Source organism: Lissotriton vulgaris, chromosome 4_1, assembly GCF_964263255.1.
Source record: "Lissotriton vulgaris chromosome 4_1, aLisVul1.2, whole genome shotgun sequence".
In the NCBI taxonomy this organism is placed as follows: Eukaryota; Metazoa; Chordata; class Amphibia; order Caudata; family Salamandridae; genus Lissotriton; species Lissotriton vulgaris.
In genome coordinates this window covers 958,792,509-958,820,349 of record NC_141691.1, presented here as the reverse complement: position 1 = coordinate 958,820,349, position 27,841 = coordinate 958,792,509, and the positions used below count along the sequence as shown (strand labels likewise).

General features: G+C 43.6%; 1 protein-coding gene across 3 annotated transcripts in view; it reads left to right on the top strand.

Moving 5' to 3' along the window:
• The window catches only part of KDSR (3-ketodihydrosphingosine reductase), a 580,180-nt gene that overhangs the window by 265,739 nt on the left and 286,600 nt on the right, over positions 1-27,841 (top strand). For all 3 annotated transcript variants that reach the window (XR_015309888.1, XM_086965222.1, XM_086965220.1), the window contains exon 4: positions 15,704-15,769. Coding sequence is in view for 2 of the 3 variants with exons in the window: in XM_086965222.1 (XP_086821348.1) it covers positions 15,704-15,769 (66 nt within the window). In the remaining variant the exon portion in view is untranslated. The remainder of the gene's footprint in view (positions 1-15,703; positions 15,770-27,841) is intronic.

Genomic DNA, 27,841 nt, shown 5'->3' with positions numbered 1-27,841 from the left:
TCACTCACCCTCACTCACCCTCACTCACCCTCACTCACCCTCACCCACCCTCACTCACCCTCAACCCCTCAACCCCTCACCCTCACTCACCCTCACCCACCCTCACCCTCACCCTCACTCACCCTCACCCTCACTCACCCTCACCCTCACTCACTCAGCGCAACCACAGCATCTTCACTAAATATATTTAATAAACTTTCAGCTATTGGCAATATAAAATAAAATCCATTTTATTTACGTATTAATTATTAATTTTTTTTTTAAAGCCATTGTTTTTTTTTATATCAATACATATAAGTCACATATAAGTCCCGTTAATACAAAACATGTTGCTTTACAAATGCTAGAGGTGTCACATTTACAAAAATTATAACTATTGGCTTTGTAAAGAAGAAAGCTATTAATTTAGCTATTTAGAAAAAACAACACATAAATAAAAACAAAAAAATAAATAACACCTATAGCTCAAACTTTACTACTGCGAGACCTATTGCATTTCCAATGCTTGTTTACAAAGGGACATGGATATGTTACTAATGATAGGCTTCTGGCCTATTACTATGTATATGTCTATATGACATTACTCTTTTTATGTACCGGGGACTCTCACCCCGACGACGGGGAATGATTCAGGCATGTGAATCTATGAAAGATACCAATACTGGATAACTGCAGTTTACAGGTAAGTAACACATTTCATTTGTCTCTTGCTCAGGGTGAGTCTGATGAGAAAATTAAGAGCTGTTTACCAAAAATGAGGGCCGTGAGCCCCATTGGCTCAAATTAAGTACTGGGTATAGTGTGGCTGCACCCGTCTGTTCCAGTGAACTGGGTTTACATTTTGACAAGTGGGGTTTCTGCAGACTCTTGAGATTTCCTGACAATTTCTGATCTCTCCCTTTTGTGTTCTAGAAATGGTACCAGGTGAGTTTGGTTGGGAATTGAAAGCTTAATTTAAGAGGGTCATTATGTAAAGGCGGGTAAGCTTTTTGTTTAAGCCACTTAATACATCTGAACACAAAATGTAATAGTGAAATTTTATATTGCAATCATTACAACGCTGTCTTACCAGGCCCCAGATGTGTGATTCATTGAGATAAAGATTTAATTCCTGGTGTCTCGGGGTTCTTATCTTTAAAAGTTGTGAAACAGAGCAAGTATTGCGCTATAAAACTATGCTGCCGCTTGCCATAACTGTTTGGGGGGGGGGGGAGGGAATGGGTTGTTGTGTGTATTTTCTCTATACTATGTTGGAGTGAATTATCTCATGTTGCAAATTAGTCATTTAACTGAAAAGTCACGTTTCAATGTTGAATAACAAGTTTAATAAATGCAAAATTTGTATTGGGTAATCCTTTTTAGCCATCAAAAGCACACGTGCATTAACGTGCTGTATTGACTTAAGTTAGCCTCATTAGTGGTGCCATATTAAATGGAGACTTTACACTTTGGGGATAAGAGGCCTGTTTTTGCGTTTAAACTGTTTTGTACAAGATTTTTTTCACTTTCTCGCGCAGATGCTGTAATTTGCCAGCAGGCTTTTGTTAGCTAGTGGAAATCAATCCATGGCTACAAAAATAGGCTTTGTCTTTCTCAACATGATTAGAACTTTTTTTACTGGATTTGAAGTGAACTCATGAAAGCTGTGTGAGTGGACTTAGTGCTCTAATGAACCTCTGGGGTAGGCTATTGACCTGTCAATGTGAAAGGAAAATCACAAAGCAAACAAGCGACTGCATTTCCTCATTGTATTCTATGTGGATGACTAACTATCAGATGTATGGAACTATAGCCAGTGGTTCCCAAACTGTGCGCCGTGGCACCCTAGTGCCCCTGGATTCAGCTGGATGTGTCAAGCTTCCGTTTGATCGCACATGAACAGCAAACCGATGCATTCACTGCATGGCCCAAGGGCGCACAAATAGCGTGAAAAGAGCACTACACACACTATTGTCCCTACCTTCATCCAAATTATTTTCAGGGATTAAAATGGAAGCACTACAGAGGCCGGGAAACAAACACGCTTACTCACTTACGCTTCAAGGGAGAAGTAGATCAAAAAGTTTGGGAACCACTGGAGTAGGCATTTCATTTATTATGTATTGGATAACTGCTAGAGAGGTTCTATTAAGGAGGAGTAAATGTCCGGAAACGCAACTCCTGGGAAGAACTGACTGAACCCCAAGACTTGTTCAAAGTAACAAATCAAGAACTTGATTGCATAGCTCATTGTAAATACGTGAAAAACTGGAGAGCATACCTGCTCCTAGAGTTTGCTAGAAACTAATTGGATCGCAGGAGCCATTAATAGATTAGAAAGCCTCCTTTTAGAGAGCTTCCGATTCACTCAGAGACTAGTCACAGAGAGCTTGATGCAGAACCTAGGTGGCAGACTTTAGAGAGGTCTACTGACTTAGAGCTGAGAATATTTTTCAGCTTCTGCTTATTTCCTCTGCTTGAGTGTTAAGGCTTCAAGTCTAAGTTTTGTATTATTTTCTTATTAGAACCCTTTATTTGGGTTTCCGAAACGGACACCTTACCTTGCTTTCTGAAATTAAATGCCCTTTATATATAATCTTAATTAAATTTAGATTTTGGATTTTCCTTTATGGAACACACAGTATTTTCTCTTTATTATTTGTATTTCTTGCTAATATTGTGTTTTTATGTCATTTTGAAATGTCTATTTCTGGATTATTTGAATCTGTAACATTGATGACTAAACGTAATACTTACTAAATGAATAGTTTGATTTGAAGTCATTTGTTAATTAAAAACTTTTAAAATCGCACCAAATCTTTGTTGATTTCTGTGAAGCCACAATCGGACTGTTCATGGTAATTAATGTAAATGATTACTCCTTATCTCTTTGTCAACTAACAAAGGTCCATATGACCAATGGCAGGTGTTAATGAATTATTATACTCGATGATTGAGATACAAGAATTTCCGCTTCGTCAAGTAGTAATTTCGCAGGAAAAAAGGAGCTGAATTAAAATTTCCCTAGTTCGACATTGTCCATGTCCTTACTTTGAATATTGTAGCAGTTTAGCATTTCCAAAGACGTTTGCAGTTGTGGAGGTGCGAGTATAAATAGGGTTGTGTGTAACAATGGTCTATGTTGAGCTTAAGTTAGTGTGTTGAAGTTGTATGTGTCACGTACTGGTAATATTTATAGTTTGATTGTGTTAATCTGCATTCATGTTTGATGCTGAGTAGTTCAAGTTGTTATCTGACTTGATGCAGGCCAAGATTCTGGTAGAGATAAGAAATATTGTATAATTTGTCTGATAAGGGTTTGTGGTGTCGGTTCATGAGGTGCAATTCACAGCCCAATTCGGATAGGAACCATAACAGATTTTTGTAATTGTACTAATAGTGACTGGTGTTTGTAGAACCTATTGCACAAAGGGGGAAGTAGGTCAGTCGTGGTGATTCCGGCTTGTCGAGATTTCATGCATGTGTGTAAGTTGAAAAACGCTTTTTTGGTTAGCACTTGTGCGAACAAGCTACTTGCAATTCTTTAGTGGAGCAGACACAGGTTATTTGTTTATTGTGCTTGCTTAAAAGTTGTGAAATTGTGCGTATAAAAAAATTATACATGAGGTTAAACCTCTGCAAGGAGTGAGTTGCGTTTCAGAGAACTATGCTGCGATATGTCAACTGGTGTGTAGTGTCGTGCTGGGGTTGGTTGGTGAGTCATTAGGTGGTGCGGTGTGATAGGTCGACAAAGGAAAGGATTGTTCTGATATTGGGTGTGAATATTGATCTGTTTTGAATCGTGATTTTAACAAAACATTGAAAATAATAGAATTTATCCATTTCATTGTTGAATTGTTGTAATCATGAAATGTTTCAGAGCCCTTGGGATTTAATAAGAGGTGATGTGCAAGTTCCTGTCTGTGAAGGTTTCACCTTAAGGTACGCCATTCATTATATGGTGACAAGTGTAGAGTTTCATGTTTCTGGCTTTGTCAATGGCACAAGATCACCGAAAAGGAGGGAGCATTTCGATTTCCGCAATATTGCACATTTGATTTAAAGGTTTTTGAAAAAGTAAGGCGAATATTATATGATATGAAACAAGCTCCTAGACGTGCAAAGTATGAAGTGTTAAATGCTTGTGAGCATGCAACTCATACAAAAGAGAAGGAAACGTATAGAAAGATACAGAGATTAGAGCAAAAAAAGCAGTGCATAAATACACTGATGCCAAATGGGATAAAGAACAACACAGATGTGTGTGTAGTGAAGGGAACTATAATGTACCCTGCATTGACAACCGAAAAGCCTAAAAGGATCGGAAGCAGGGAAATGAAAATGATGATACTGCAAGGAATACTGATATTGATTCTGGGGATGATATCTGGGATTCTCTACTGTCCTCCCGTCCTGCGTTTTATGTTGCTTCATCGTCCGATTCAGATAGTGCTAGAAATCTAGTGGTATAATGTCCACAGCCCCTGTCACCCTGGGCAGATATGACAGACAGATGTGGTGCGATATAGCACCATATGTCAACCTCCTTCCGGAAGACAGCAAGCAGGAGGAGAAGAAAGTTCTGCAGGAAGGGAACAGAACTTCAGATGAAGTTAATGATTGTACTATGGACATAGCTACCACAGCCTTTCGTTCCCTAGGAGGAGCTGCAGTTTTAAGGCACCAGGGTTGGTTGAGGGCTACAGCCTTTAGACCGGAGGTCCAAAATATGATTTTGGACCTGCCTTTTGATTGGGAAGATCTGTTTGGACGTCTAGTGAATGAGACCCTTCAAAGTATTAAGAAGGACACTGATACCGCGAAAGCCTTTGGTACGTTACAGTAAAGGAAGGTGCCCGTGGAAGAGGACAACCTTCGTATAGAGGTGGCTACCAGCAAGGAAGATACACATCATATTCTTCCTCTTTGCAGCCCTACCAGCAGCAATATGGCCAGAAACATTCTGGGGGCTACTGTAAGTCCATGCCCAGAGGACGAGGAGGTCGTCCTGGGAAGGATAATAATAAAAGACAATGACAACCTACAAGTTCTGCGTGCTTATCCCCCTACCCTGTCAAATGTTCCCCTGGGTGGACGAGTAACTTATTATTTACAACAGTGGCAGAAAATAACATCGGACAGATGGGTCCTCCACATAATAGAATTCGGACATACTCTGGAATTCGACCACTTCCCTCCTCCTATGCCACCTTCATATCAAAAAGTAAAACATCTGTCTCAGATGCGTCGGGAGATTCGGGTAATGCTCCGAAAGGGAGCAATAGAACCGGTGCCGAACTCCCAAAGAGGAAGAGTATTTTATTCCAGATTCTTCTTGATTAGAAAAGATGCTCTCAGGTGGCGTCCGATCTTGGACCTACGGTCCCTAAATGCCTATCTCAAGAAAGTCATTCAGAATGGTGACCCTCCAAGATATTCTGCTGCTCTTAAACCCAGGAGATCAGATGACCTCCCTAGAGTTACAGGATGCATATTTTCATATCCCCATCCATCCGTCCAACAGAAAGTTCTTTCGTTTTACAGTGTCCAAAGACCATCACCAATTCAAGGTGCTGCCATTCGGCTTCAGTTCTGCACCGAGAATATTTACAAAATGCCTGGCGCCGGTGGCAGCCTATCTCAGAAGACAAAAACACCAAATATTCCCATACCTAGACAACTGGTTGGTAAAGGCACCATCGCAGGATGCGGCTCACGCTTCGACTTCAGCTTGCATGGAGCTGTTTGCGGATCTGGGCCTGACCGTAACTGTGAAAAAATCATCTCTGCAGCCATCCAGGACAATAAAGTTTCTAGGTGCGATACTAGATACATCACAAAACAAGGCATTCCCATCCACAAAGAGGCAATTGGGACTAGTATCTCTAGCCAAAGAATTCAGGAGAAGGTCTCTTTCAGTCCGAAGATGCAAATCGTTTCTGGAGACAATGTCTTCATGCATACCACTCATTCCCCTATGTGGTTTGAGAATGCAGCTGTTACAAGAAGAGTTAGTCCTTCAGTGGTGCCAAGCAAAGTGATCCTTCGAGGACAATATCAAAGTCACGTAACCAATGTTGCAGGCGGTAAAGTGGTGGACTTGCAGGAACAATATCTTGGTGGGTCTGTCCTTCCTGACCGAGCCAGCTCCGTTAGTAGTCACCACGGACGCTTCTTTCGAAGGATGGGGAGCAGTCCTACAGGAGTTACAAGTCAGCGGCCGATGAAACAAACAAGAGCAACACCTTCACATAAACCTATTGGAATTAAGGACAATAGGATTGGCATTGTTGGCCTTCCTGCCAAGAATAGAAGGGAGATCATTGCTAGTGCGAACAGACAACACAACGGCAATGCACGACATAAACAAACAGGAAGGCATTCCCCTCCTGCCACGAGTGCTCACGAAGATGAAAAAGGAACCGTGCAGGATGATACTAATAGCCCCTTGGTGGCCCAGGCAGCATTGGTTGACAGAGCTGTTCCTTTTGTCAGAGACCGAGCCAATACGTCTACAGCCAATACCAGCACTGTTGACTATGGAGAAGGGTCAAGTGCGCATCCAGCCCCGACATCACTGCAATTAGCGACCTGGCTCCTGACTATGGAGAATTTCATAGCTTAAACATTCCGGCAGAATGCAGAGAAATCCTGGCAAAGGCAAGAGCTGAAAGCACTAATAGGACGTACAGGATGAAATGGAAAAGATTCTGTCTCTGGTGTCAGAAGAACGAATTGCATCCTCTTTGAGCGGAGGCGCATCAAATCATCCCACATTTACTAATGCTGGCAAAGTCTGGATTAGCCCATGCCTCGATTTAAAGTGCATTTGGCCACGATTTCAAGATACAGGAGAAACTCAGCAGGCCCATCTCTGTGGTCGGAAAGAATTGTGAAGCAATTCATGAAGGGGTTGTTTCGAGTTTATCCACCCATTAGCCCTCCAATGCCTCTATGGCAATTGAACATTGTCTTACCACAACTGATGAAACCACCAGTTGAGCCAATTCACAAAACTGATCTAAAATTCCTATCCTGGAAGGTGGCTCTATTAATAACTCTAACATCAGCCAGAAGGGTGGGAGAAATACAAGCCCTTACAACGCAAGAACCGTTTCTGCAATTCAGGGAAGACAGATTGGTGCTTAGAACAAATCCAAAGTTTATTCCAAAAGTACCAACGGATTTCCACTCAAATGAGCCTTTAATCCTGAAACGATTCTTTCTTCAACCATCTACGGCGACGGAGAGAACTCTCCACACTCTGGATGTCCAGCGTTGCCTGAAATTTTATTTGCAAAGGACAAGACCTTTCAGAAAATCTACACAATTGTTTGTGGCTTTTAGTGCCCCCAGGAAAGGTTTCCCGTTATCAAAACGGGGAATTGCACGTTGGATCTCAAATGCCATTCAATTCTGTCATCAGGCGGCGGGGAAGCCATTATCAGCACGTGTTCGTGCACATTCCACAAGAGCGGTATCAACCTCTACTGCTCTATTTTCAGGCCTCTCTATTCAGGACATCTGCAGAGCAGCTACCTGGAGGAGTACACATACCTTCACCAGGCATTACTGCCTGGATGCACATGCAAGAAGCGATGTAGCAGTGGGACAAGCGGTGCTCAGAAACCTTTTCCAATAACAGTGAGCCTCCTTTCTCATCCCTCCATCCTCTGGTTGGTAAGAAAAGCACATTTTATTGTTGTATGATATTGGGTATGTTATTTATGGGCGATATGTCTCTGTGTATTTTGAAACAGTTACTACTATGTGCAAGTATCATGTGTTGCCTATTTGTGAAAAGCAGGTGACAAAAAACAAAATGTGCTATAATGTACTGCTTGCTATTCTGATTCAGGTATGTGAATCTATTAAAGCTCCAATACTGAAGTAAGAAAACAATTTACCTGTAACTGTAGTTCTCCAGTATTGGAAGCTTTCATAGATTCACATACGCCCACCCTCTTCCTCTGAGAGGCTCACCTCGGATTTGGCACAAAGGGTATTACAGCACAAGTGCCCAAAAATCTGAGGGGCAGAAGGTTCTCTCAGGAGGGTTCTAGAGGGTGTGGCTCTGACTGGCTTAAGGGAAAAGTTTGGTCCTTTTTTACATAACCAAGGTTATGGGTTGCAAAAGGGAATAGGCCTAAGGCCTTTTTTCAGTTAGCTATACTGCTAACCATTGCTTTTTTATATACCGGAGACTCACGTCTCGACGACGGGGAAATGATTCAGGTATGTAAATCTATGAAAGCTTCCAATACTGTAGAACTACAGTTACAGGTAAGTAACATGTTTTCATTTATGACAAATGCCCGACTCAAAATATGAAAAATAGATTCTGGCAGCGGAGAATATCACTTTCAAAAGATGTCATACTATCAATCCAGCCACATTGTTACCATTGCCTGAAAATGAAATTGATGGGGGAAGAGGTTGAGCACGACTTGTTTCGATGTCACAGATTTATGGTCCAAGCCAAGACCTGATATTAAGGTTGAACCCCTTGATTAGCCCGGCTATGTTATATTTGTTGACTGCTAATGCCTAAGAGATGAGAGAAATTGGATAGCAGCTTATGCTTTGAGTTGTTACTTCTGCCCAGGTCTCTAGAACTAGTTGCTCTTACCAGAGCATGTTATTTTCAGAGCAATTGTGGATGACAATATTTACTGACAGTCAATATAGCTTTGGTATGGTCCATTATTTTGAATGTTATGGTCACAGAGGAGATTCAAGACTTAGTCCGGATCTCCTATATGGAATGGAAAATATGTGATGTGACAGTTGGTAGATTGCAGTTGCTGCAATAAATTGCTGCTGTTAAATGTGTAGTCCAGAGTAGCCGAAATTATTGCGTGACAGTTGGAAACAGATATGCCCATGAAGTTGCTCGGTATTTTTGTTGCTTGGTATAGCATGCGCATTTAACAAAGAATATGCAAATGAATCTGATGAGGACACCACCTTTTCAGTGGTGCTGTCAGTAGTTGATACTTGGAAGGAAATCAAGAGGTTGTAGGAAGAAGTGTCCGAGACAGCGCAGCAAGGATGGGTGTGAGTAGGATGTGTTAAAAATGCAAATAAGTGTTTCCCTTTAGCCTGTTATTCTCCATGACGTGACACTTTCAGGGCCCTGAATACATTGGAAGTGAGGCCATAGTGAAACTATTCAAGCAGAATTGGTACAATCACTGACTTAGAGTTCTAGCTGAGGAGTTGTGCCACAGACATGTGGTGTGTCAGCAGATGAAAGTAGGGAGAAAAACACCTGTAGCCATGAGTCGCATAAGTAGATCAGGAGGACCCTTTAAAAGAATCAAAGTTCTTCTTTCAAGTGGGCTAGGAGATATTCTGGCCAGATTGTGCATTCTCTCCTGGTGGGTGAAAGCCTACCCGACACAGAGAAATGACAGCCTCACTGTAGCAAAACTACTGTTGCAAAAAGTCATACCAAGGTTCGGATTTCTGGTTTTTCTGGAGTCAGACCAAGGGACTAATTTTATAATGAGACCCCTTTAATGCTGTGTGGCATTACAAGTGAAACGGAGGTTGTGCTGTAGTTACTGATCAGAGGTTTCAGGAAAAGTTGAGCAACTTAATGGCATCAATGATCTCTTTTGGCCAAAGTATGCGCATCCAATTCTCTAAAATGACAGATGCCTCGCCCTTGGTGTTAATGAGTCTCCAAGGCACTCCTAACAAAAAACAAGCATTTACAATGCAATAGGTCTTGCATTTGCGAGAGTTTATGCTATTGGAATTGAAAATGACAATGCCTTATATTTATTTGTTTAAAAAACCAACACGTTAATAAAAGGCATTGTAATCTAAAATGCCAATAGCTCACACTCTAGTAAATGCGAGACTTATAGCATTGTAAATTGCAATGTCTTTTATTTACTTGTTGGTTTTCAAAACATAAATAACCAGACTGGGAGGGGGCACCGGCACTTATTTTGCCACATCAAACATTTACCCAGTGCTAGAGAGGGAAAAGCAGACTGAACGGGAAGAGGGAGGAAAAGAATGAGGGCAAAACCTTCAGAAAGAGAGAAGGCACAGACTTGCATGAGTGAGATAATGGGGCTGGGAGCTCCTGATTATACAGAGCTTTAAATGTGCCGGTACCGAGTACGTGCTCTTCGTTCATTGGAAAGTGAGAGTACCGGTACTTCTCAGCAGTACATTTAACGGAGAGTAGCGGCATTTACCAGGCGCAAGCAGGTAATCTAAAGAGGGAGTACCTGCACTTCGGTATTTTCATTTAAAGCACTGATCATACACTCAGTTCTGCCCAGAATCGCAAGGTGTTTAACCGACGCCAGGAGCAAACCTGGTTCCCAACTTTCCACGCCTACAGCTCTTGACCTCAATCTACTGCGTACCCCACCCTCCCCCCACAGTGTGTCACAACAGAGGCAGTGACGTCACGGGAAGAAGTGAGTGGGGGAGAAGCAACAAGAGTAAGGAGTGGGGGTTTGGTTAGGGGTGGGTAGGCACATGAAGTTCACAGCACACGGGCAGGTATAAAAGACCGCAGGTGCGTGCTGTCTGCAGTCTGCCTGTTGGCGGTTTGCATAGAAGAAGGACAAGTCCCAGACAGGTCGCTTCAAGGCTCTGGAAAGTCGTTCTTGGGCGCACAGAGCTGCTTTTATGGACCACCCGAGAATGAAGTTGCTCAATGTTTTCTTGCACTTTGTGGCACTTCTAGCCATCAGCCGAGGTGAGTGAATATAAAAATGTATTCGTTTTTGGTAATTAATTAAATTAATTATTCTTGTTAGAAAGTGCAGACCGCAGAGAATAAAGCAATGGGCGTGTTTCTCTTCTCTTGGTTTTTATTTGAACTTCCAAAAACTGCACGTACTGGCTTCAGCATGTAAATGCTTTTCAAGTAAAATTAAATACATTAGAATGTATAATTAGACAACACCCCTTCTAATGATTAAAACATTATACCACCCGTGCATTGTTTAGACGGTGGGTACAGTTCATTTTTTTCTATCCAACGTGCATGGTGAACAAGTGGTGGGGGGAGGGGTCCCTCAATTTGACCCTCAGACTAGACTTAGCCCAGGAAGTCCCCCAAGCCCTCTCTTGTTTTCCTGTGTCTGACATGGGCCAGGTCACACCTGAATTCACCATCACAAAACCACAGGAGTTCATGGTAAACAATTCTACAAGTTCACCTAACAGTAAGGTCCGGGCAGAGCAGTAACTGTCCCACGCTGAGTAGTGTCGAGGTGGAAGAGGGGCGGCAGTGGAACATCGCTGCCAAGGTTTCAGAATGCTATGTTTGGCATTTTCATTACTCCAGTGCAATTATGAGTGACATTTCAAAATTATGAATGACATTTCAATGACTATAAGTGTCCCTTTCTTTCGAGCAAAACCAACACACTAAAATTCGCAGATGATCTGCCCCGCCGCACACAGCATCTGGCATTGATTGGGGTGCAAGCCTGGCCAAGGGGAACACACAGAGCCGGGCGGCAGCGGAGTGAGACTGGAGCTGTATTATTAGAAGTCCATTGCGCGGCTTGTGAATACAAGGTCACTGCAACGTCCACTACCAGGGCAGGCAGCTGAATGACCCGCGCTATGCTCAATTATACTTTTGAGTACGGTTAGTAACACTCAGTGCTGAGACTAACACTAGTATTGTACTTAAACTGCCAGGCGAGCTGCTACAGTTTGGTTTACAGCCTGCTGTGAACCGAGCTGGGGGTCAAGTGGGGGGTTGTGAATAAAGGGCTTGCACGAACACAGCCATAGCACATCCCACAAGGGTCCATTTACCTTGGGGAATCGCCATATAGTCCAATGAAGTAACTGCTAATATGTGGTTCCCAATGATTAAATAACAAACAGATTTTTTTCTTCAAAATGAGGGGCTGTGTGCCCTGGGGTAAATAGGGTTTCAATACCTAAGGACCAGTTAAACTCAAATGCAGAACTTTACTTAAGTAACAAGCGACGCAGAAAAAAAAATAACGCCCGTGAGTGGTGCGCCCACCACTGCGAGCCATACGTCTTCAATTATCGTGCCCAGGCAGGATAATTGAGGACATATGGGCTTTGGCTCGTGTAACAGACACCAATAGGCCATGGGCGGAGCAATGCGCCCGCCTTTGGCCTATTGCGTGCTCTGTTTCAAAATAGACGCACTCAAAGCCCAATCACAGAAGAAAAGACAAAAAACACGCACAAGCGTGTGCGATTCCAGGGTCCATTTCTGAACCCCAGACAAAAGGACTCTCGCCTGCGCGTGCAGTGCAACGCAGGTTGCGAGACCTAAACAGGATTGTCATCACATGGAATACTCACGAGACATGGCAGGTGACTGCCTACAAATGCGTTTGTAAATATCATAGATTGCTTGAGTCTCTACTACTCCAAGGGGTTGGCTGATGTGATAGATTCTCTCACTCACCAGGTTGGAGCTGCTACTGCCATCCCAAGTCAAGAGCAGTGAGATGACCGTAGTCCTGGTGATTGGGTTATAATAAAAAAAAAAGTTCAAAAATCTTATTTGTAGCTAAGGTGTAAGGGGCATGATAAGGTGATCCTGATCACAAACACTGCTGTGAAGTGTGGTGTGATAACAAACTGGATTTATTTCTCTCATACCCCGAGAGTGAGATACCCACTTGACGAGGTTGTGACATTTGAATTAGGTCTGACCTACTGTGTCCGTATGTCCTGAAGGACCGGAATGGATGACATCCTTCACATCAATCAGAGTTCCTTATCTGTCCAGGTTCCTGAAATCTCACAGAATTGTGTTAAGCATCAACTGAAGACTTAGAGACGAGATCTGAAAGAGGCGATGCTGCAGAAACATCACAGGTGTAACCAAATGATTCCAGTGAAGGAATAAGTGTGAGAAGCCACCAGTTCTTGGATGACCAATAACTGCTTAAAGTTAAATTCGGATAAGACCGAGGTCTTGATTTTTGGCAATCCATCTCCCGTCTGGTCGTCCATCTGGTGGCCCAAAGAAATGGGTCCTCCACCACAACCCGTCCCCAAGGTTAGAATCTTGGGAGTGATGGTTGATAATAAACTCATATTCAACCACCACGTAAATAATGTGGTATCCTCTTCCTTTTACCTCCTAAAGAAAATCAAGAAGCTAATGCCCTATCTTCCGGCTTCGGCTGGCAAAACCCTTGTCACCACCCTGATCTTCTCAAAGATCGATTATTGTAACACTCTCCTGAATGCCCAAGAGAAGGTTCTGAACAAACTCCAGTCTGTTCTGAACGCTGCAGCCAGGGTCCTACTTGGGATCCCTAAATTTAAATCCACCACTAATGCAATTCGCCACCTCCACTGGCTTCGGGTCAGAAATAGGATCAAGTTCAAGGCCCTTTGCATCGCATATAATGCCATTCACAACATAGGGCCTCAGTTTCTCAGGAATGCCTTTGTCACTTACGCCACTGCCAGACTCTTCCATCAGAAGTAGCCCCACCCTCGTAATCTTTAGGAAACAACTAAAGACCTGGCTATTTAATCAGTGAGTCCTGCGTGTGCTCTAGTCTGGTTCACAGTCCTATGCGCAGAGACACCCCAGGGTATTTGTGTGCAATACAAATTTCCTAAACATAAACAGAAGTGAGTGAGTGACTTTAAAGAGGCGAGGAATGACCCAAGAGCTGGAGACCATTAAAATAGTTGAATGAATGGCACAAACCATCGTCTAAGAAACAAAATCTATGGTCTAAGTGATATGGAAGATCAGCAGACGCATAGGAGATCTAAGAGAGCAAAAATACCTTGCTGTGAGTATTCAGCACCTAAAGGGACTTTTTCTACAGACCGTGTGCCTAATTTGACAGCCTATGATTCGAATTAACTGAGAGCTGAACCACTTGAACCTCCATGAGATGCCACATTATCACAGTACATGATGCAAACTTGTGAAATAAATTCATAATTAAGCTCGACTCATTTGCTTTCTGATGCAGTTTAACAATAATTTATTCTTCAAACTTTGAACTGCGTTTGATCCAAACCATTGAATTTACAAAGGGGGCACCAGATAAATTAACATAACCATTATTGCTTAACAAAAATAAAACAAATAAAAAGAATAGAGATAGAATCGTGTAGATCCACTCCTGCACCTACATCACCTGCACCTAAAGTAGATGAGACAAAATTTAAGGCAACGTTTATAGAAGTTTCTGAGGAGGGTTTCACATCAAACGTTTATTCTAGAGTAACTCAAGAATACACACACGCTGTAGATGCTAAGGATTATATTTGTGCTTATTTACCTACTTCAGCTACTGAGGATTTGACCTACTATCGTATTCAACCTGCATACTCAGTTACATGTAGTATATTGCTTCGTTTATTTTATAGTCCAAATCATTGCTTTTTTCCAATTGTGATTTCATCTTTTTCTGAATCTTCTCTTCACAAAAGAATGAATCCTCATCTACACGCCAAGGAGATAGAAGCAGCTTGTTTTTTAATCAGGTCCACTTCAAGGCTAGACACTGCTAAGATGTGAAATAAATTTGGCATGTTCAACGAAACCATTTGAATTTTTTTTTATCTAAGGTTTAGATGGGCAGTCTGCAAATGTTTGTGTAGTGATTGTAGTCACTTACCAAAGCTAGTAGTTGTGCATTCCCAAACAACGGACTTGGCAGCATCTCAATATTTCCTGTCTCTGAGGATTACTAAAAACACCAGGGGCATTCCAGTTCTCCACAGAATTGAAATAATCTGAGATAGTCAGACGATCTTGTATAAGAAAGTTTATCAAGAATGAGAATTGCTGGCGAGAGGGTTCTAGTTCCTGGCTTAAGCGCAACAAACGGAAACTAGGTCTTAGAGTCTGAAAGCTTAAGTTTTATTCTAGTAGAGCAGATAAAGTAAAGAGTGTCTGCTTTTCAAACTGATACCAGGAGCTGCAGGATACGTGGGAGACCTCCTGCATTTATCCAACTGTGCCACTTTAGGAGGGGTGATCTAGACTCTGATCCACTGCTAATAACTTATTTACTTATCAACACCCAAAACTCTGGTGTGAGTCCCCACAAAACCATGGCCATTTCCAGTCCACTCTCAATGCAAATAAATTCTGCCTTTAAATCACAATTATTAAGACATCCCTACTGCAGCAATAACTGCGAGAGCACACCTCCGAAAACCCTGTTTCAAGAATAACCATATTCATGTTCTATTTTATATAGGAATTTTGGGCTCACTTACATGTACTTTCAAGTTCCTGGCAGTTACTTTTCCATGAATTTGTTTGTGTTTTCTGAACAATAATGTTGTGTCTCTTGGTGCTAATTTTCCGTTCATGGTAGTCTTCTGCCATGACACTAATTGTACTGGATACCAAAGTACCTTCCTGAATTGATCCTCCAACTATCACAGCCCAACGCTATATCGCAAAGCATCTTCAGTTTCTTCTGTAACTGCAGAAAGCGAATGCTTCACCATTTATTATGAAAAGTTTGATGATTAGATGAGAAGGATTCTAGGGAAGTTTGCGCTGGCAGATTATCCTTTGGTGGGTGAAGTTGTCTAAATGGCTCTTGATACTCAATATACTATGTGTGACTATCCTGCTGTATGGCATGTTCACTGATTCCATCTGTAGCTTGCAATGCCAAATATTAGAATTCTAGTTACGTATCATAAGGAATTAAACACTGTAAGTTTCATCTGTCTAATCTTACTCATTCTTTGATAGGTTGTCCTTTGTATATCTGTTGATGTATCCAAAGACTACAGCCAAGTTGAAAGTGTCATGAAACAGGTGAGGCATTTTTTTCTTTTTTGGGACATTAATCTTTATTTGGTATCTTTATCAACATGCTACTATGCCCACTTGGCTTCAGACTTTCCTTTCTTTCATTGATTTATAGTTGGAAGAGCTGTAATGACTTCTCAGGAGACTATGACAAGAGATTTCACCTGCACCATGTGCTGTATATAGAAAACAGAGGGAAATGGTGAAGAGTTGTGTGACAGTACAACACGTCTTTACCACTCATTTTTTTACCAACCAAACCAGTTTTTCAAAAACGATTTCTCCCCTTCTTAACCTTACCATACTGAACGTGCCTCATAAACTTACCCTTACGACCATATACCCCAACCCAACTCTAACCTGTAAACAAATACCCTTACCACCCTATACCATACCCATAAACCTAAACAATACCCTTACAACCCTACCCTTACCCCCTCCTAAACCCTAAATATATACACTTACAACCCTATACCCGTGTGTGTGTGTGTGTGTGTGTATATATATATATATATATATATATATATATATATATATATATATATATATATTATCATTGAAAAGGTTACATAGACTTCATAGATAGGCTCAGATTTTGCTTGTACAAAACCAGTGAAATTCAACAGTTGTAGTTACCTGAGCTAGTTATAATAATAATAATAACAATCCACATTTGTAATGCGAGAACAATCGACCGTAAGGGTCTCCATGCGCTGGGGGCCATCGGGAAAATTAAGCAAGCTATTGCCCAGAGTCACATGGTGCTGGGATAATCTACTGCTGTCGCCGGGGATCGAAACCGTGATCTCCAGATTCCAGCATCAGTCGCCCTGGTCGCGGCGCCACACCTCTCAAAAGTTATAACTTTTGCCCTGCATTGCACTGCTTATGACGTCACATATTGCTTCACTCATGACATGGTCAGTGACCTCACCAATGACATCGGGTGATTGAGTATTTTCTAAACGTTTTTGTGTTAAACATATATACTAAGGTACCACAAAAGTTAAATTAGTATACTTTGCGCACTACTTTTGAGTTATTCCTTTTTTTAACATAGTTTGTGATACGCTGTGTGTATCCGTGTGTGAGTGGGTGTCTGAGTGACTGTACAGGTGTGTAAGTGGCTGTATTGGGTGCATTAGTGGGTGTGTGAGTAGCTGAGTAGATGACTTGGGTGCTATGTGAGTGGCAGTATGAGTAAGTGAGTTGGTGTATTAGTAACTGTTTGGTTCGGTGAGTTGGGTGTCTGGCTATATGAGTGTGTGACTAAGTAGTTGTATAGGTAGTGAGTGGGTGGCTGTTTGAGTGAGTGTTTGGTTAAGCGAGTTGGTGTACGAGTGGCTGTATAAAAGATTGAGTGTCTCTGGTATTGACTGTATGGGTGAGTGAGTGGCTCTGTTGAGAGGCTGTATGGGTGAGTGAGTGGGTGTCTTTAGAATTTAATAGCTGGGTGTCACTAGCTGTATGGGCGAGTGTGACTGTGAGTGGCTGTATGGGTGAGTTTTTGTATGATCAGGGTCTGAGTGAGTAGGTGTGCGTGTCTCTCTATGGATAAATGAGTGGTTGTGTAAGTACTTGTATGAGTCCGTTAATTGGTATGTGAGTGGTTGTGTGGATGTATGAGAGGTTGTTTTGGGGGGTGAGTGGTTTGTGGATGATGTCTTGAATGATGTATTTGACCATGTCTTGAGTAATGTAATATTTGATGTCATTAGTAGTGTATTGCAGGAGCATGAGTTATAGTTAGCCCAGTTAACTTTAACTGCTGAATTTCACAGGTTTTGTACAAGTGAAATTTGAGCCAAAGTATAACGTTTTTGTAACCTCTGGGTTTTTTTCAGTGAATTTCTAAGGTTTTTTAATTCTATTTCCTAACTATGAAGTCCCAGTAAACTTTAGTTTCTTTTTAAGTGAATTTGTAAGGCTTTTTAAAAATGTTATTTCCTAAAACTGTAACCACTAACCTGTAACACTAAGGGGCAGATTTTGATGTCAGATGGACCAGAGTCCGTCTGACATCGATCTAAAACTGGGACCGACAGACCTCCTGTTGGTGGTCTCAAACCAGCAATTAGGATGCGACCGAACACTGTTTGGTCGCAAACCTATTCTTTACATGGGAGCATGCATTCCGACCGTTATGCATTGAAAAGATTTGAGGTGCAGTTTATCCCTGCACCTGGTGGCAGGCACCTCAAGGTGCCTGCAGCCGGGTGCAGGGACCAACAGGGTGGCACCAAAGGTGCCCCCTAGTCCATCATCCGGAGGCCTTGCATCCATTGGGGCCCTGCTGGGGTCCCCCAAAGTCTGATTCTCACAGCCTTTTCCGTGTCGGAAAGGCCAGCACAGAAAGGCTGTAGGAATCGGGCATCGTAATTCCTTGGGCAGAAAGAGCGGCCCATGGGATTAAATGACCCTTTCCAAATGGCAAACGGGATCTCGGAGCCCGTTGCATGCCATTCGGAAGTCCTGTTCGGATTGATTTCCAACCGACTCCCATCTGGATTGTTTCATCACTGCCCTGTGTTGGATGCTTTTGGGCTGCCTGTGAGGATTGTCAGGACCTTTGTTCAACTGCTTGCCGGACCCGCTGCGCGGGTCCCGCTTCGCCTTCGAGGGAGTGTGCTGGGGGCTCTGGACTCGTGCTGGGACTGCTGGGGCTTTTTTCAGGCTGGTAGTAGGGCTGCGAGCACTGCAGGGACTCCATCTACTAGGAGTCCCTGCCAACTCGGAACACCTGGCCCGCTCTCCCTGCTAGCCCCGCCCCCGCCCCCTTGTCGAACACTCTATATTTCGGGCACAGTCTCCGCAGCGCGGGAGCGCGCCGGGAGAAGCCCGGGACAAGGGCGGGCCGTCTGTGGTCGGGCGAGGTTGGGTTGGGCCACCCCCCCTGTTTCTTTGTATTTATTGTTGTGCCAATATTGTACGGCTATTGTTATAATTAATTATGCCTCTACGTTCAGGTAAAGAACGCAATGTACAATTGCAGACCACAAAGGGGGTAGTCTCTGGCCCTTTAGACGCTTTTATCACCAGGGCCACAGGCATCCTAGAAAAAGAGATAGCCATGGTCGAAAAAAGTCTCTCCATAGATCTGGTTAACGGGAAACGATCTTCATTGGGAAGGTTGGCCACAATACTCAGCCCTGATGTTCGGGCCCCGAATACGAGTCACCATCTTGTCGAAATAGCGGTGGACGTGCACCGTGAGGTAGAGGGGGAAGGCCCACCTCCGACTATGATAGAGAGCGACTCTAGCCCCGACGATACACAAGGCAGTGGGGGCGAGGGCAGTGTGCTCCTGGCCAGTCAATCTGAGTCGGACTCCTCTAAGGATGAGGACTCTCTGAAAAAAGTACCACGAAAAGATGCAAGGGCCATTAGAGGGGGGGGGGGGGGGGGGGTGCTACCAAGATTCAAAAACCTAATGCCCCAGCACTTCCCACTGTCCCAACTCTTGAAGTCATCTCCACCCCACATCCTGTCCTAGTCTTAAATGATCTCCCGAGTCTATTTCACATCACCTTCGGCCCCATGCCCTACCTGTTACAGTAGTGATGATAGCTTGCTGGCCAAAATGAAAGCTTTGTTTAAAACTCTTTTACTCCCTGTACTTGAAAGAACACGTTTGATGACCGCCAAATTGGACGCACTCGAGTCCATTGTCAACACCAATACTGGTCTCTTAAAAAAGATGGCAAACTCCCAAATTGTTCTGGGGAATCCTAGTTCTTCCTTGAGTAACTCCAAAGGCCAGAAAAACGTAACCATAGGTAAAATTTCATTGTCCGTAATTGCTGGTTCAGCATCTAATCCTGGTCTTAATAAAAACAAGGGCTCAGTGGCAGGGGGGAGTTCTGGGAATAATGATTGTAGGCCTGCACCAGTCTCCTTGCTGCAGGTGCCAAAGAAGGCTCCCTTCAAATCTAACCACCAACGCCAGCCGAATAGCCCTACACCTCCTGTGGCAATTCGGCCTCAGAATAGAGTAATGGATGTTCGAAGCACATCGTCTCAGCCCAAATTAACCAATGGTGCAAAGGGGAGCAGATCCACCAATCCCCCTACTCCCTTTGCGAAAGCCAGCAAACGGGTACCCCCATGCACAGATCTACCTCTAGAAGCAACACCATATACAATAGTTCTAACAGGGGTTGCCTTCTTAGGGAGGGCTCAAATTAATCACACGGGGACCTCCGAAACAAAGTTGTATTTTGGCTAAATAAAAACCGCCCTCTTCCCCCCCCTTGTCCTCGACTGAAATATTGTTTGTGAGAAGAGTTGAATGGGTGGGCCACTGTACCAAGGACTTAATAGGGGACTGCATCATTATATCCTTTAAGGATCCCTGGGTGGTAGATTTTCTACGTAGGGAAGCAAGGTTTGGGAGGTTGGGGGATGTGCAGACCCTAGGCCTTGGGTATTTTTATCCCAGACGATCCTGTGAGTTCCCCACCAGTCATACCTTCCCAAGAATACCTGTTAGAAGATATCATCCTGATAGAACACCTTACATCCCGCAGCACCCAATATTGTTTAATCGCTACGAACCCCTCTCTGGCCTGGAGTGTATTGATTGACTTCACTGAGCAAGTGGCAATGGGAGGGCTCTGGGCAACCAAGTAGGTGGGACAGACGGAGTTGGTACTGAAGTGTCTATTCAGGGGGACTTTAGCATTGAGAGGGAGATGGTGGCGGCCTCTGTATACCCTCACCAGGAGGATATCACGGTGGCGGGTCCACAACTGAGTATAGCAGCACCCTTGGGAGTGGATCATAGTGGTACGCATAGTATTACAACACACAGTCAGGTTGCAACACTTAAATTAGCATCATGGAATGTGGCAGGGATGAAGGGTCGTATGGACTCAGAGGACTGGTTGGATTTTATTGATACTTTTGATATTCTATTGTTTCAGGAAAGTTGGGCCCCTGATCCTATCTATAGGGTAGGGTTTCTAAACTTCTTCAAACCTGCGATAAGGGGCAATAAGGGTCAGGCATTGGGAGGGTTAGTGATCTGGGTTGAACAGTCCATTGGCTACCGACCAATGGAAATCTGTGTGGATAACCCGGACCTCTTGGGAATTAGACTAAGCAAAGAAAATTGCCAGGACATTGTAGTCATCAACATCTATGCATGTGGCCAACCGGGTGGGCGCTGCCCTAGTATCCTAGATGTGTTAGACTCCTACCTTGAAGGGGTAGGGAGAGACAAGTTACTCGTCCTAGCAGGGGACCTCAACTGCACCTTCGAGCCGCTTTATGCTGCGGGGGAGGACCTGGGGTCTGCGGAGGATACTGTCTGGAACATCCCGATGCTGTCTCTGGATACTATCAAAAGAGGCTCTGAGGCAGCCTTACACTGGATGGGGCTGTGTCTAGATTGGGGGCTAAGGGCAACCAACGGTCGTACAGCCTCTGACAAAGTTGGCAAACCCACTTTTGACAATGGGGTGAAAAAAAGTCGGATAGATTACATCCTGCAAAAATGGAATATTGGTTACTTTTGATTGACATGGAAGTAGTGCCCCGCCGTGAAAGCGACCACAACCCTTTGTCACTTAGTTTGAGACTCCCAGGTGGATTTGGTAGGCCCGCTTCTGCTGTTCATGTAACAGGGGATGCTATCTTAATAAACGATAGAAGAAGGCTTAGATGGTCCAGGGTTGTGGATAACCCGACCCTTCTTGATAGCATAATGAAGGCAGCCTCGTCGACTTTGAGCGACATTTTGTCCCTTGCTCACATCAGGGTTGTTGGTGATCAGATTTGTGACCTTCACGAACGGTGTTTTGCTCATCTTAAGGCCCTTTTGACGATTCCACCAACACAAGGCACCGTAAAGGTACATGGTCCTCGGGGGAAAAATGGTATAATAAAAATTGCAGGGAGGCCCATAGCCGTTTAGTCAAAGCAGTGAAATCTAGGATTTCCAGTGATATAAAGGAGGCACGCTTAATGTACAAAAGAACCCAGTGAGAGGCGAAAAGGGAGTGGGACGCTCTATATTGGTCTGACCTACTGGATGCATGCACTTCTGCCAATCAGATTAAGTTTTGGGAAATTGTTAAGTGGGGCAGAAATCCTGACTCTCAAACCCCAGTTAACCATGTGTCCGCAGAAGCATGGGTTGATTTCTACTCTGGTCAGTTTATGGACCCTGACTTAGAAATCGACACAGTTCAAACCAGGCAGGTAATCACCCTCATTCCTAACCAAGAGTTAAATTTCAGGCCACTGGAAACTGAGTCTGCGCTCCGCCTGGTCCTAAGGGGGAAGGCGCCAGGGATGGACTGCATCCCGGCCGATTTATTTAAGGTCAATCCCCAACTTTGGGTTCCCTACATAACCACGATAGCGAATGCCATTGCCATGGGGGCCAGGATCCCTGTGTCCTGGAAGTGGGCGGAGATTCTCCCAATTTTTAAAAAAGGGGACCGTTCAGATCCGGGAAACTACCGCCCAATAAGTTTAATTGACTCACTTCAAAAAGGTCATTGCGAGGATGGTCCTTGCCAGAGTCCAGGGGTGGATGGAGTTGGAGGGCATCTTGTCCCCCTACAGGCCGGCTTCAGACCAGCACCATCGACCAGGTCTTCAGATTTTGTCTGATTTACTGGAAGGTGGTGCTGTTGTGCGGCGGAACGATCTATGCCGCATTTATTGATCTGAAATCGGCCTTTGACCTTGTGCCAAGGGTCAAACTCTGGACCGTTCTTAGAGATCTGGGACTGCCATTAGAATTACTGGACCTGATTGTTAGATTACATGAGGGCAATTTTGCCAGGGTGAGGTGGGGAGGCCAAGGGCAGGTGACGGATTGCTTCCCCGTAACTCGTGGCGTCCGTCAGGGTTGTGTCCTGGCACCCAAGCTCTTTTTACTGTTCATTAACCAGGTGGTCAAGTTTTTTGCAAATACCCCTACTGATGCACCATCTTTGGGCGGGACCAAGTTCCCTATGCTCATCTTTGCTGATGACACTTTACTCCTCTCAAAGACTCGCAGCGGCTTGCAAACTGCACTGACCCGCTTTGAGGAGTTTTGTACCGTCAACGACCTAAAAATTAATGTAAGCAAAACTAAATTCATGGTCCTAACTAAAAGTCGTCCCATTAAGAGCTCAATAGTTTGAACGGAGTGGGCCTGGAACAAGTTGAGGTTATGACCTATCAAGGAGTAAGCTTGGACTACCGTCTCCGCTGGAAACCACAGGTTGACACACTACACCTAAAATTTGCTCGCCTTACGGGTTGTCTTCTACAGGAGCAAAAAAGGTCCTTAACTAAACGTATCAATCCCGCACTTAAGATTTATGCCACTAAGGTAAGCTCCGCAATACTGTACGGGGCAGACCTTTGGGGACACATGGACCTATCAACTCTGGTGAAAGTTCAGAATAAATTTATGCGGAAACTAGTAGGACTTCCACAATCGGCTCCAACTAAACCACTATGTCTGGATATGGGCTGTAACCCAATTAATGAAATGGCTAGATAGACTAGTAGCTATGTGGAGACGCATCTGGACCTCCCCAGACCTAAGCCTCTTTGCTAGGGAACTTAAGGAAGTAAGATCCACTTGGGGGTCTAGCAGTATACTCTGGTTGCGTGAAGTGAAATTAATCCTGGATGAGATGGGCCTTAATCAGTTGTGGGTTTCTCCGGGGTCTACCAGCTTTCCCTCAAAACAGGAATATAAAGCACTCTATTGGGCCTCTGTTCGCAAAGGGCTAGTTATTGCCTCAGATTCTGTTCGCTTAACTGGAAGGTTCTTGTGCCATAAACTGGACCCTCTCATAGAGAATTACTGGGATGTCATAACTAAGCCATTAGACAAAAAGCTTTATCACCAGTTCCGAGTAGGTACTCTGCCCTTAAGATCTTTTACCAGGAACTGGTCCAACCGAGTGAGTGATTCCTGTCCTCAGTGCCCTGGACATAAGGAGAGTGTGGGTCATCTCCTATTTGTATGTCCGGTTTATTATGCCCCAAGAAGCAAATGGATAGGGCCCATATGTCGCCATCTTAAAGTCAGAGGGAGTGCAGAGGCTATATGGGCACTTCGTACTAATACCTCTGAGGTGGTAGTTGTGGCCGTAGCCAAATTCCTGGGGTGGGCATGTGGGCATGGGTGATTAGATCCAGATACCTGCAGGCACTTTGATTCGGTCTCTGTTTCCCAACTTCTAAACAGGTTTTTTCTTTCTTTTACTTGTATTAGGTCTTTATTATACTGTTTAATTCTAATATTAGTGTTGAAATGTTCTTGAAATCTATGAAATTGCAAATTGTAACTGTGATGGTTTTAAATCAAATTTTAACTATATCATGTATGCTCAATTTCTATTGTTTTTAATTGTCTTTTATGATCTAAAAAATCGAAATAAAGACTTTAAAACCTGAAAAACCTGGGTCGATCGGAAATTATTCCAAACAGGAGGCATCGTAATCAGCCTTTTAGTGTGAGAGTAAATGTATGAGTGTCCCAGTGGGTGTATGGGTGTTAGAGTAGGTTTGTAATTTGGTGTGAGAGAGTATAAGTGGGGCTGTAAGTGGGTATATGATTGTCTGAGTGGGTCTGTGAGTGGATGTGTGAGTCTCTGATTGGCGGGCAGTAAACTCCACTCTGCTGGCAGAGTTTGCAGAGTTTTGCCACCCTGCGCTCTACTTGGAACGAGGAGTACATCAAAAACTCTGCCAACTTCATCCCCCAACCAGTAGTGCGCCAGGAGGCTCGTTTCAAGAGTGGTTGAGAAAGGGGGTGGGGCCTCCGACATAGTCTGAGCAATCCTGCTGTGGGGGACTTAGTTGTGGGTATTTTGCCTCTGGATGGTGGTGGTCCCTGGGGTTGAGGGGGGTCGGCGCCCCTGCCCTCTTAATATTTCTTTAGTCTCGGGGAGGTGGTGGTTCCCAGGGCTCAATGAGCCTCAGGAGGGGGGCCTCATGCCTCTCTCCCATTTTTCAAAAAATGACCCCGGGACATGGCCCAGCTTGGGGTGGTATTCAAAACCAGCGGAGGAGCCGGTGCTTTTAAAAAAAATGTAAAATAAATTCCAGTGGATTCTTAGTTGCATCGTGTATTTGTGGGAAAAAACTTTACTTTTTGGTCCTTTCAGGCCCATAACCCAAGCTAAGGGGTCAGGGTATTCCTATCTTGCCCCCTTTTTAAAAAACTTTTTTTGTGGGAATCTGCTTAAGCAGAGTCCCAAGATGGCAGCCAACGCTTCCTGGTTGAAGTGTTCACAGCCAGTCGGATCTCACTGCCACTCTCCCACCAAACCTTAAATATTCTTACCTTGTTTGGTAAAGGCATTATGTGGTAGATGATTCATGGTAAAGGCATTGTGCGGTTATTGAAGATGCTATTCTAAACGTTCATTTAGTAATTTTTGTTAGTAGTGGTTAATATAAAGGCCAAACAATACAATTTAGGAGAAGGTCTGAGGCTATCTTTAGAGACCTGCCTGGATATATTGCCCCATTCACAACCTATAATATTACCAATATACAGGGGTGTAAAATACAATGATCATGTTCTGAGCTCTCAAAACTCTGTAAGATCCTAGACATCTACGCTGCTACTAATAAGAGTTCTACCTAAATTTAAAAAATCCCATTTAGAATACTGATTCCCATCACTCGCTAATTGGTGACATGCTTCATCATCTGGTTCTCCTCTTTAAAGTCACTCTAGTGACACTAAGGGCTACAACCCCATCATAGAGATCGGGGAGCCCGAGGATGTTTTTGTTCTAACAGTAAATTACCAGAGGGGAGGAATTGACTCGTGTGGGAAATGAATGCAGTGCAAAACAACTAAAGTGACACGTGATTTTAAAATTGAACTAAGACAGACCCTGTGTTTATTCTTGTCTCTCGCAATCCAAACTAAAAACAGTGCCAACGACAGTTTGTAACAAATAACTGCCCAATGTTTAAATAAAGGGTCAACCTGTTTCAGCACAGCTGGACCACATTTCGTCCAATGCCTTCTTCAGGACCATATAGAACTTTGCTACTGTACAGTGTAATGAAGTGAAAACTAAAAATCTAGTGTTAAATACAAATACATTTGAGGCGGTTGGAAACGATACAATACAACCAGATCACCTGTAATCAGGAATGTATAATCCTTCCTCTGCACAGGCCGTACCGCTAATAGAATCTATAACACAATGAAGGACATAAGCGCAATGTTTTTGGAGAATGCAGCACTTACATGCTCAGAACAAAACATAAAGTGCGTTACAATCTCATTGTCATCCACCAAAACCCAATACTGGGTGCATGCTGCTCATTCTTACCCATATATGCATGAGGAGGATACCTCAACTGGCTAGGACTCAGGGAAAAAGGAGGCATCGCTCCAAGAGAAAAAAATAGGAAAATCCCAACATCCCATAGATTGCCCATATGCCGCAATCCCAACACGTAAACACCTGTAACACAAGATTAAAAGACTGTTATGTATCACATAATATGACTCCTTAATGTGAACAATGTAATATCCCTGGAGTCATAACCACGTACCTATATCCCTTTTCATTAAGCTTTATTATCGTGTTGCTAGTCCCACTTCCTAAAATAGTCTAGTGGTCATGTCTATGGTGTTATTGCCGGAGCCCCAAAATACACCAGCCATGTCTCAATCTACTGTTCAGAGTCGAGGATTCACAGTATGACACATGCTAATTGGCAATTAAAGGATCAACATATGCTGTTCACAGAGTAATGATATTCTCCTCGCCACCCCAAAGGTGTATGGTATCAGGCAAGGGCCAAAAGAATAATAATATTAATATGCCTTCACAGATAAAATAACCCCATCACAATGGCATCCTTTAGGCCGAGTCTTGAAGCAAAATAACACGCAGCCCTCCTGTGTGTGAAAAAGCCCTAACGGGCGGACAGTATGCCAGAAAAAAACAGGGGGGCAGCACACAGGCTTACCTTTCCGTCTGTACCTCTAGGCGGTAAATCTAAGCCGACTGGGAGGTACCGGTGATTCTGCGCCGCCATCATTAAAGCACAAGCTCCCGCGGTAGCGTCATTGGAGACGCATGCGCCTGAGATGTTGCGCGCTCGTGGCGCTTCCTCTACGTGTCACGGGCATCATGGGAATCTTAGTATCCCACTTGCGTTATGTCTATAGTTTAACACGCGCAAACTTTATTAACAACACAGCCAGAGCAAGTGTACCAAAATAGGCCTCATTTATGATCACCTTATACTAAATCAGGATGTAATGCTCTATTTGACTTGTAGATGGGGAAATGACACACGTTTATTTACAAATGGCGCGAGTGAGCTCCCATACATAAAATATGTTTCTACTCATAAGAGATACCGCTAACAATGGGTATCTGCCTATCCATTTACCAGTATAAACCAGCAGTCTACATAAATACTGGGTGATGCCTTTAGATATTTTCAATGCATGTGGGCATGACAGATGCCCTTTAACCTAGTAGAAGCACCCACACTGTGGAGTGCCACTACCCCTACAAGATTTTTCTAACAAATCATCTCCTGTTAAACCTCTGTGTCAGCTGATGTTAATCATAAAAGGGTGGAATCTATCCATGTGTATGCCATCTCATGATTCTCAAGCAGTCAAAACCAGTCACAGGAGTATTATTCGAAAGGAGTTTAAATGTGATTCCAAAGACTAAAGTCACCAAGTGGATTATAGATGACTATCACAGCATTACCCAAGCAATCGCATCATTTAAACTCACTTAATCACTTTGTAATTTGAACACCCATTTCTGTTCTTTTAGTAGGAGAAACTTGGAAATATCAGTGGTGTGTCCTGGATTATAGGGTTGTTCCAAGACTGTCCAAGTGAAGTCTGTTGGTCGGCTTCCAAAAAATGGCTAGTCAGTCTGGTAGGATGTCCTATTGAGTAAGGGATTTTACTATTTTTTTCTCTTAGAGCGGTGCCTCCTTTTTCCCTGAGCTGTAGACAGGTGAGGTATCCTCCCCATGCATATTAGGTAAGAATGAGAGGCATATACCCAGTATTGGGTTTTGGTGGATGACAATGAGATTGTCACGACACTTTGTTTTGTT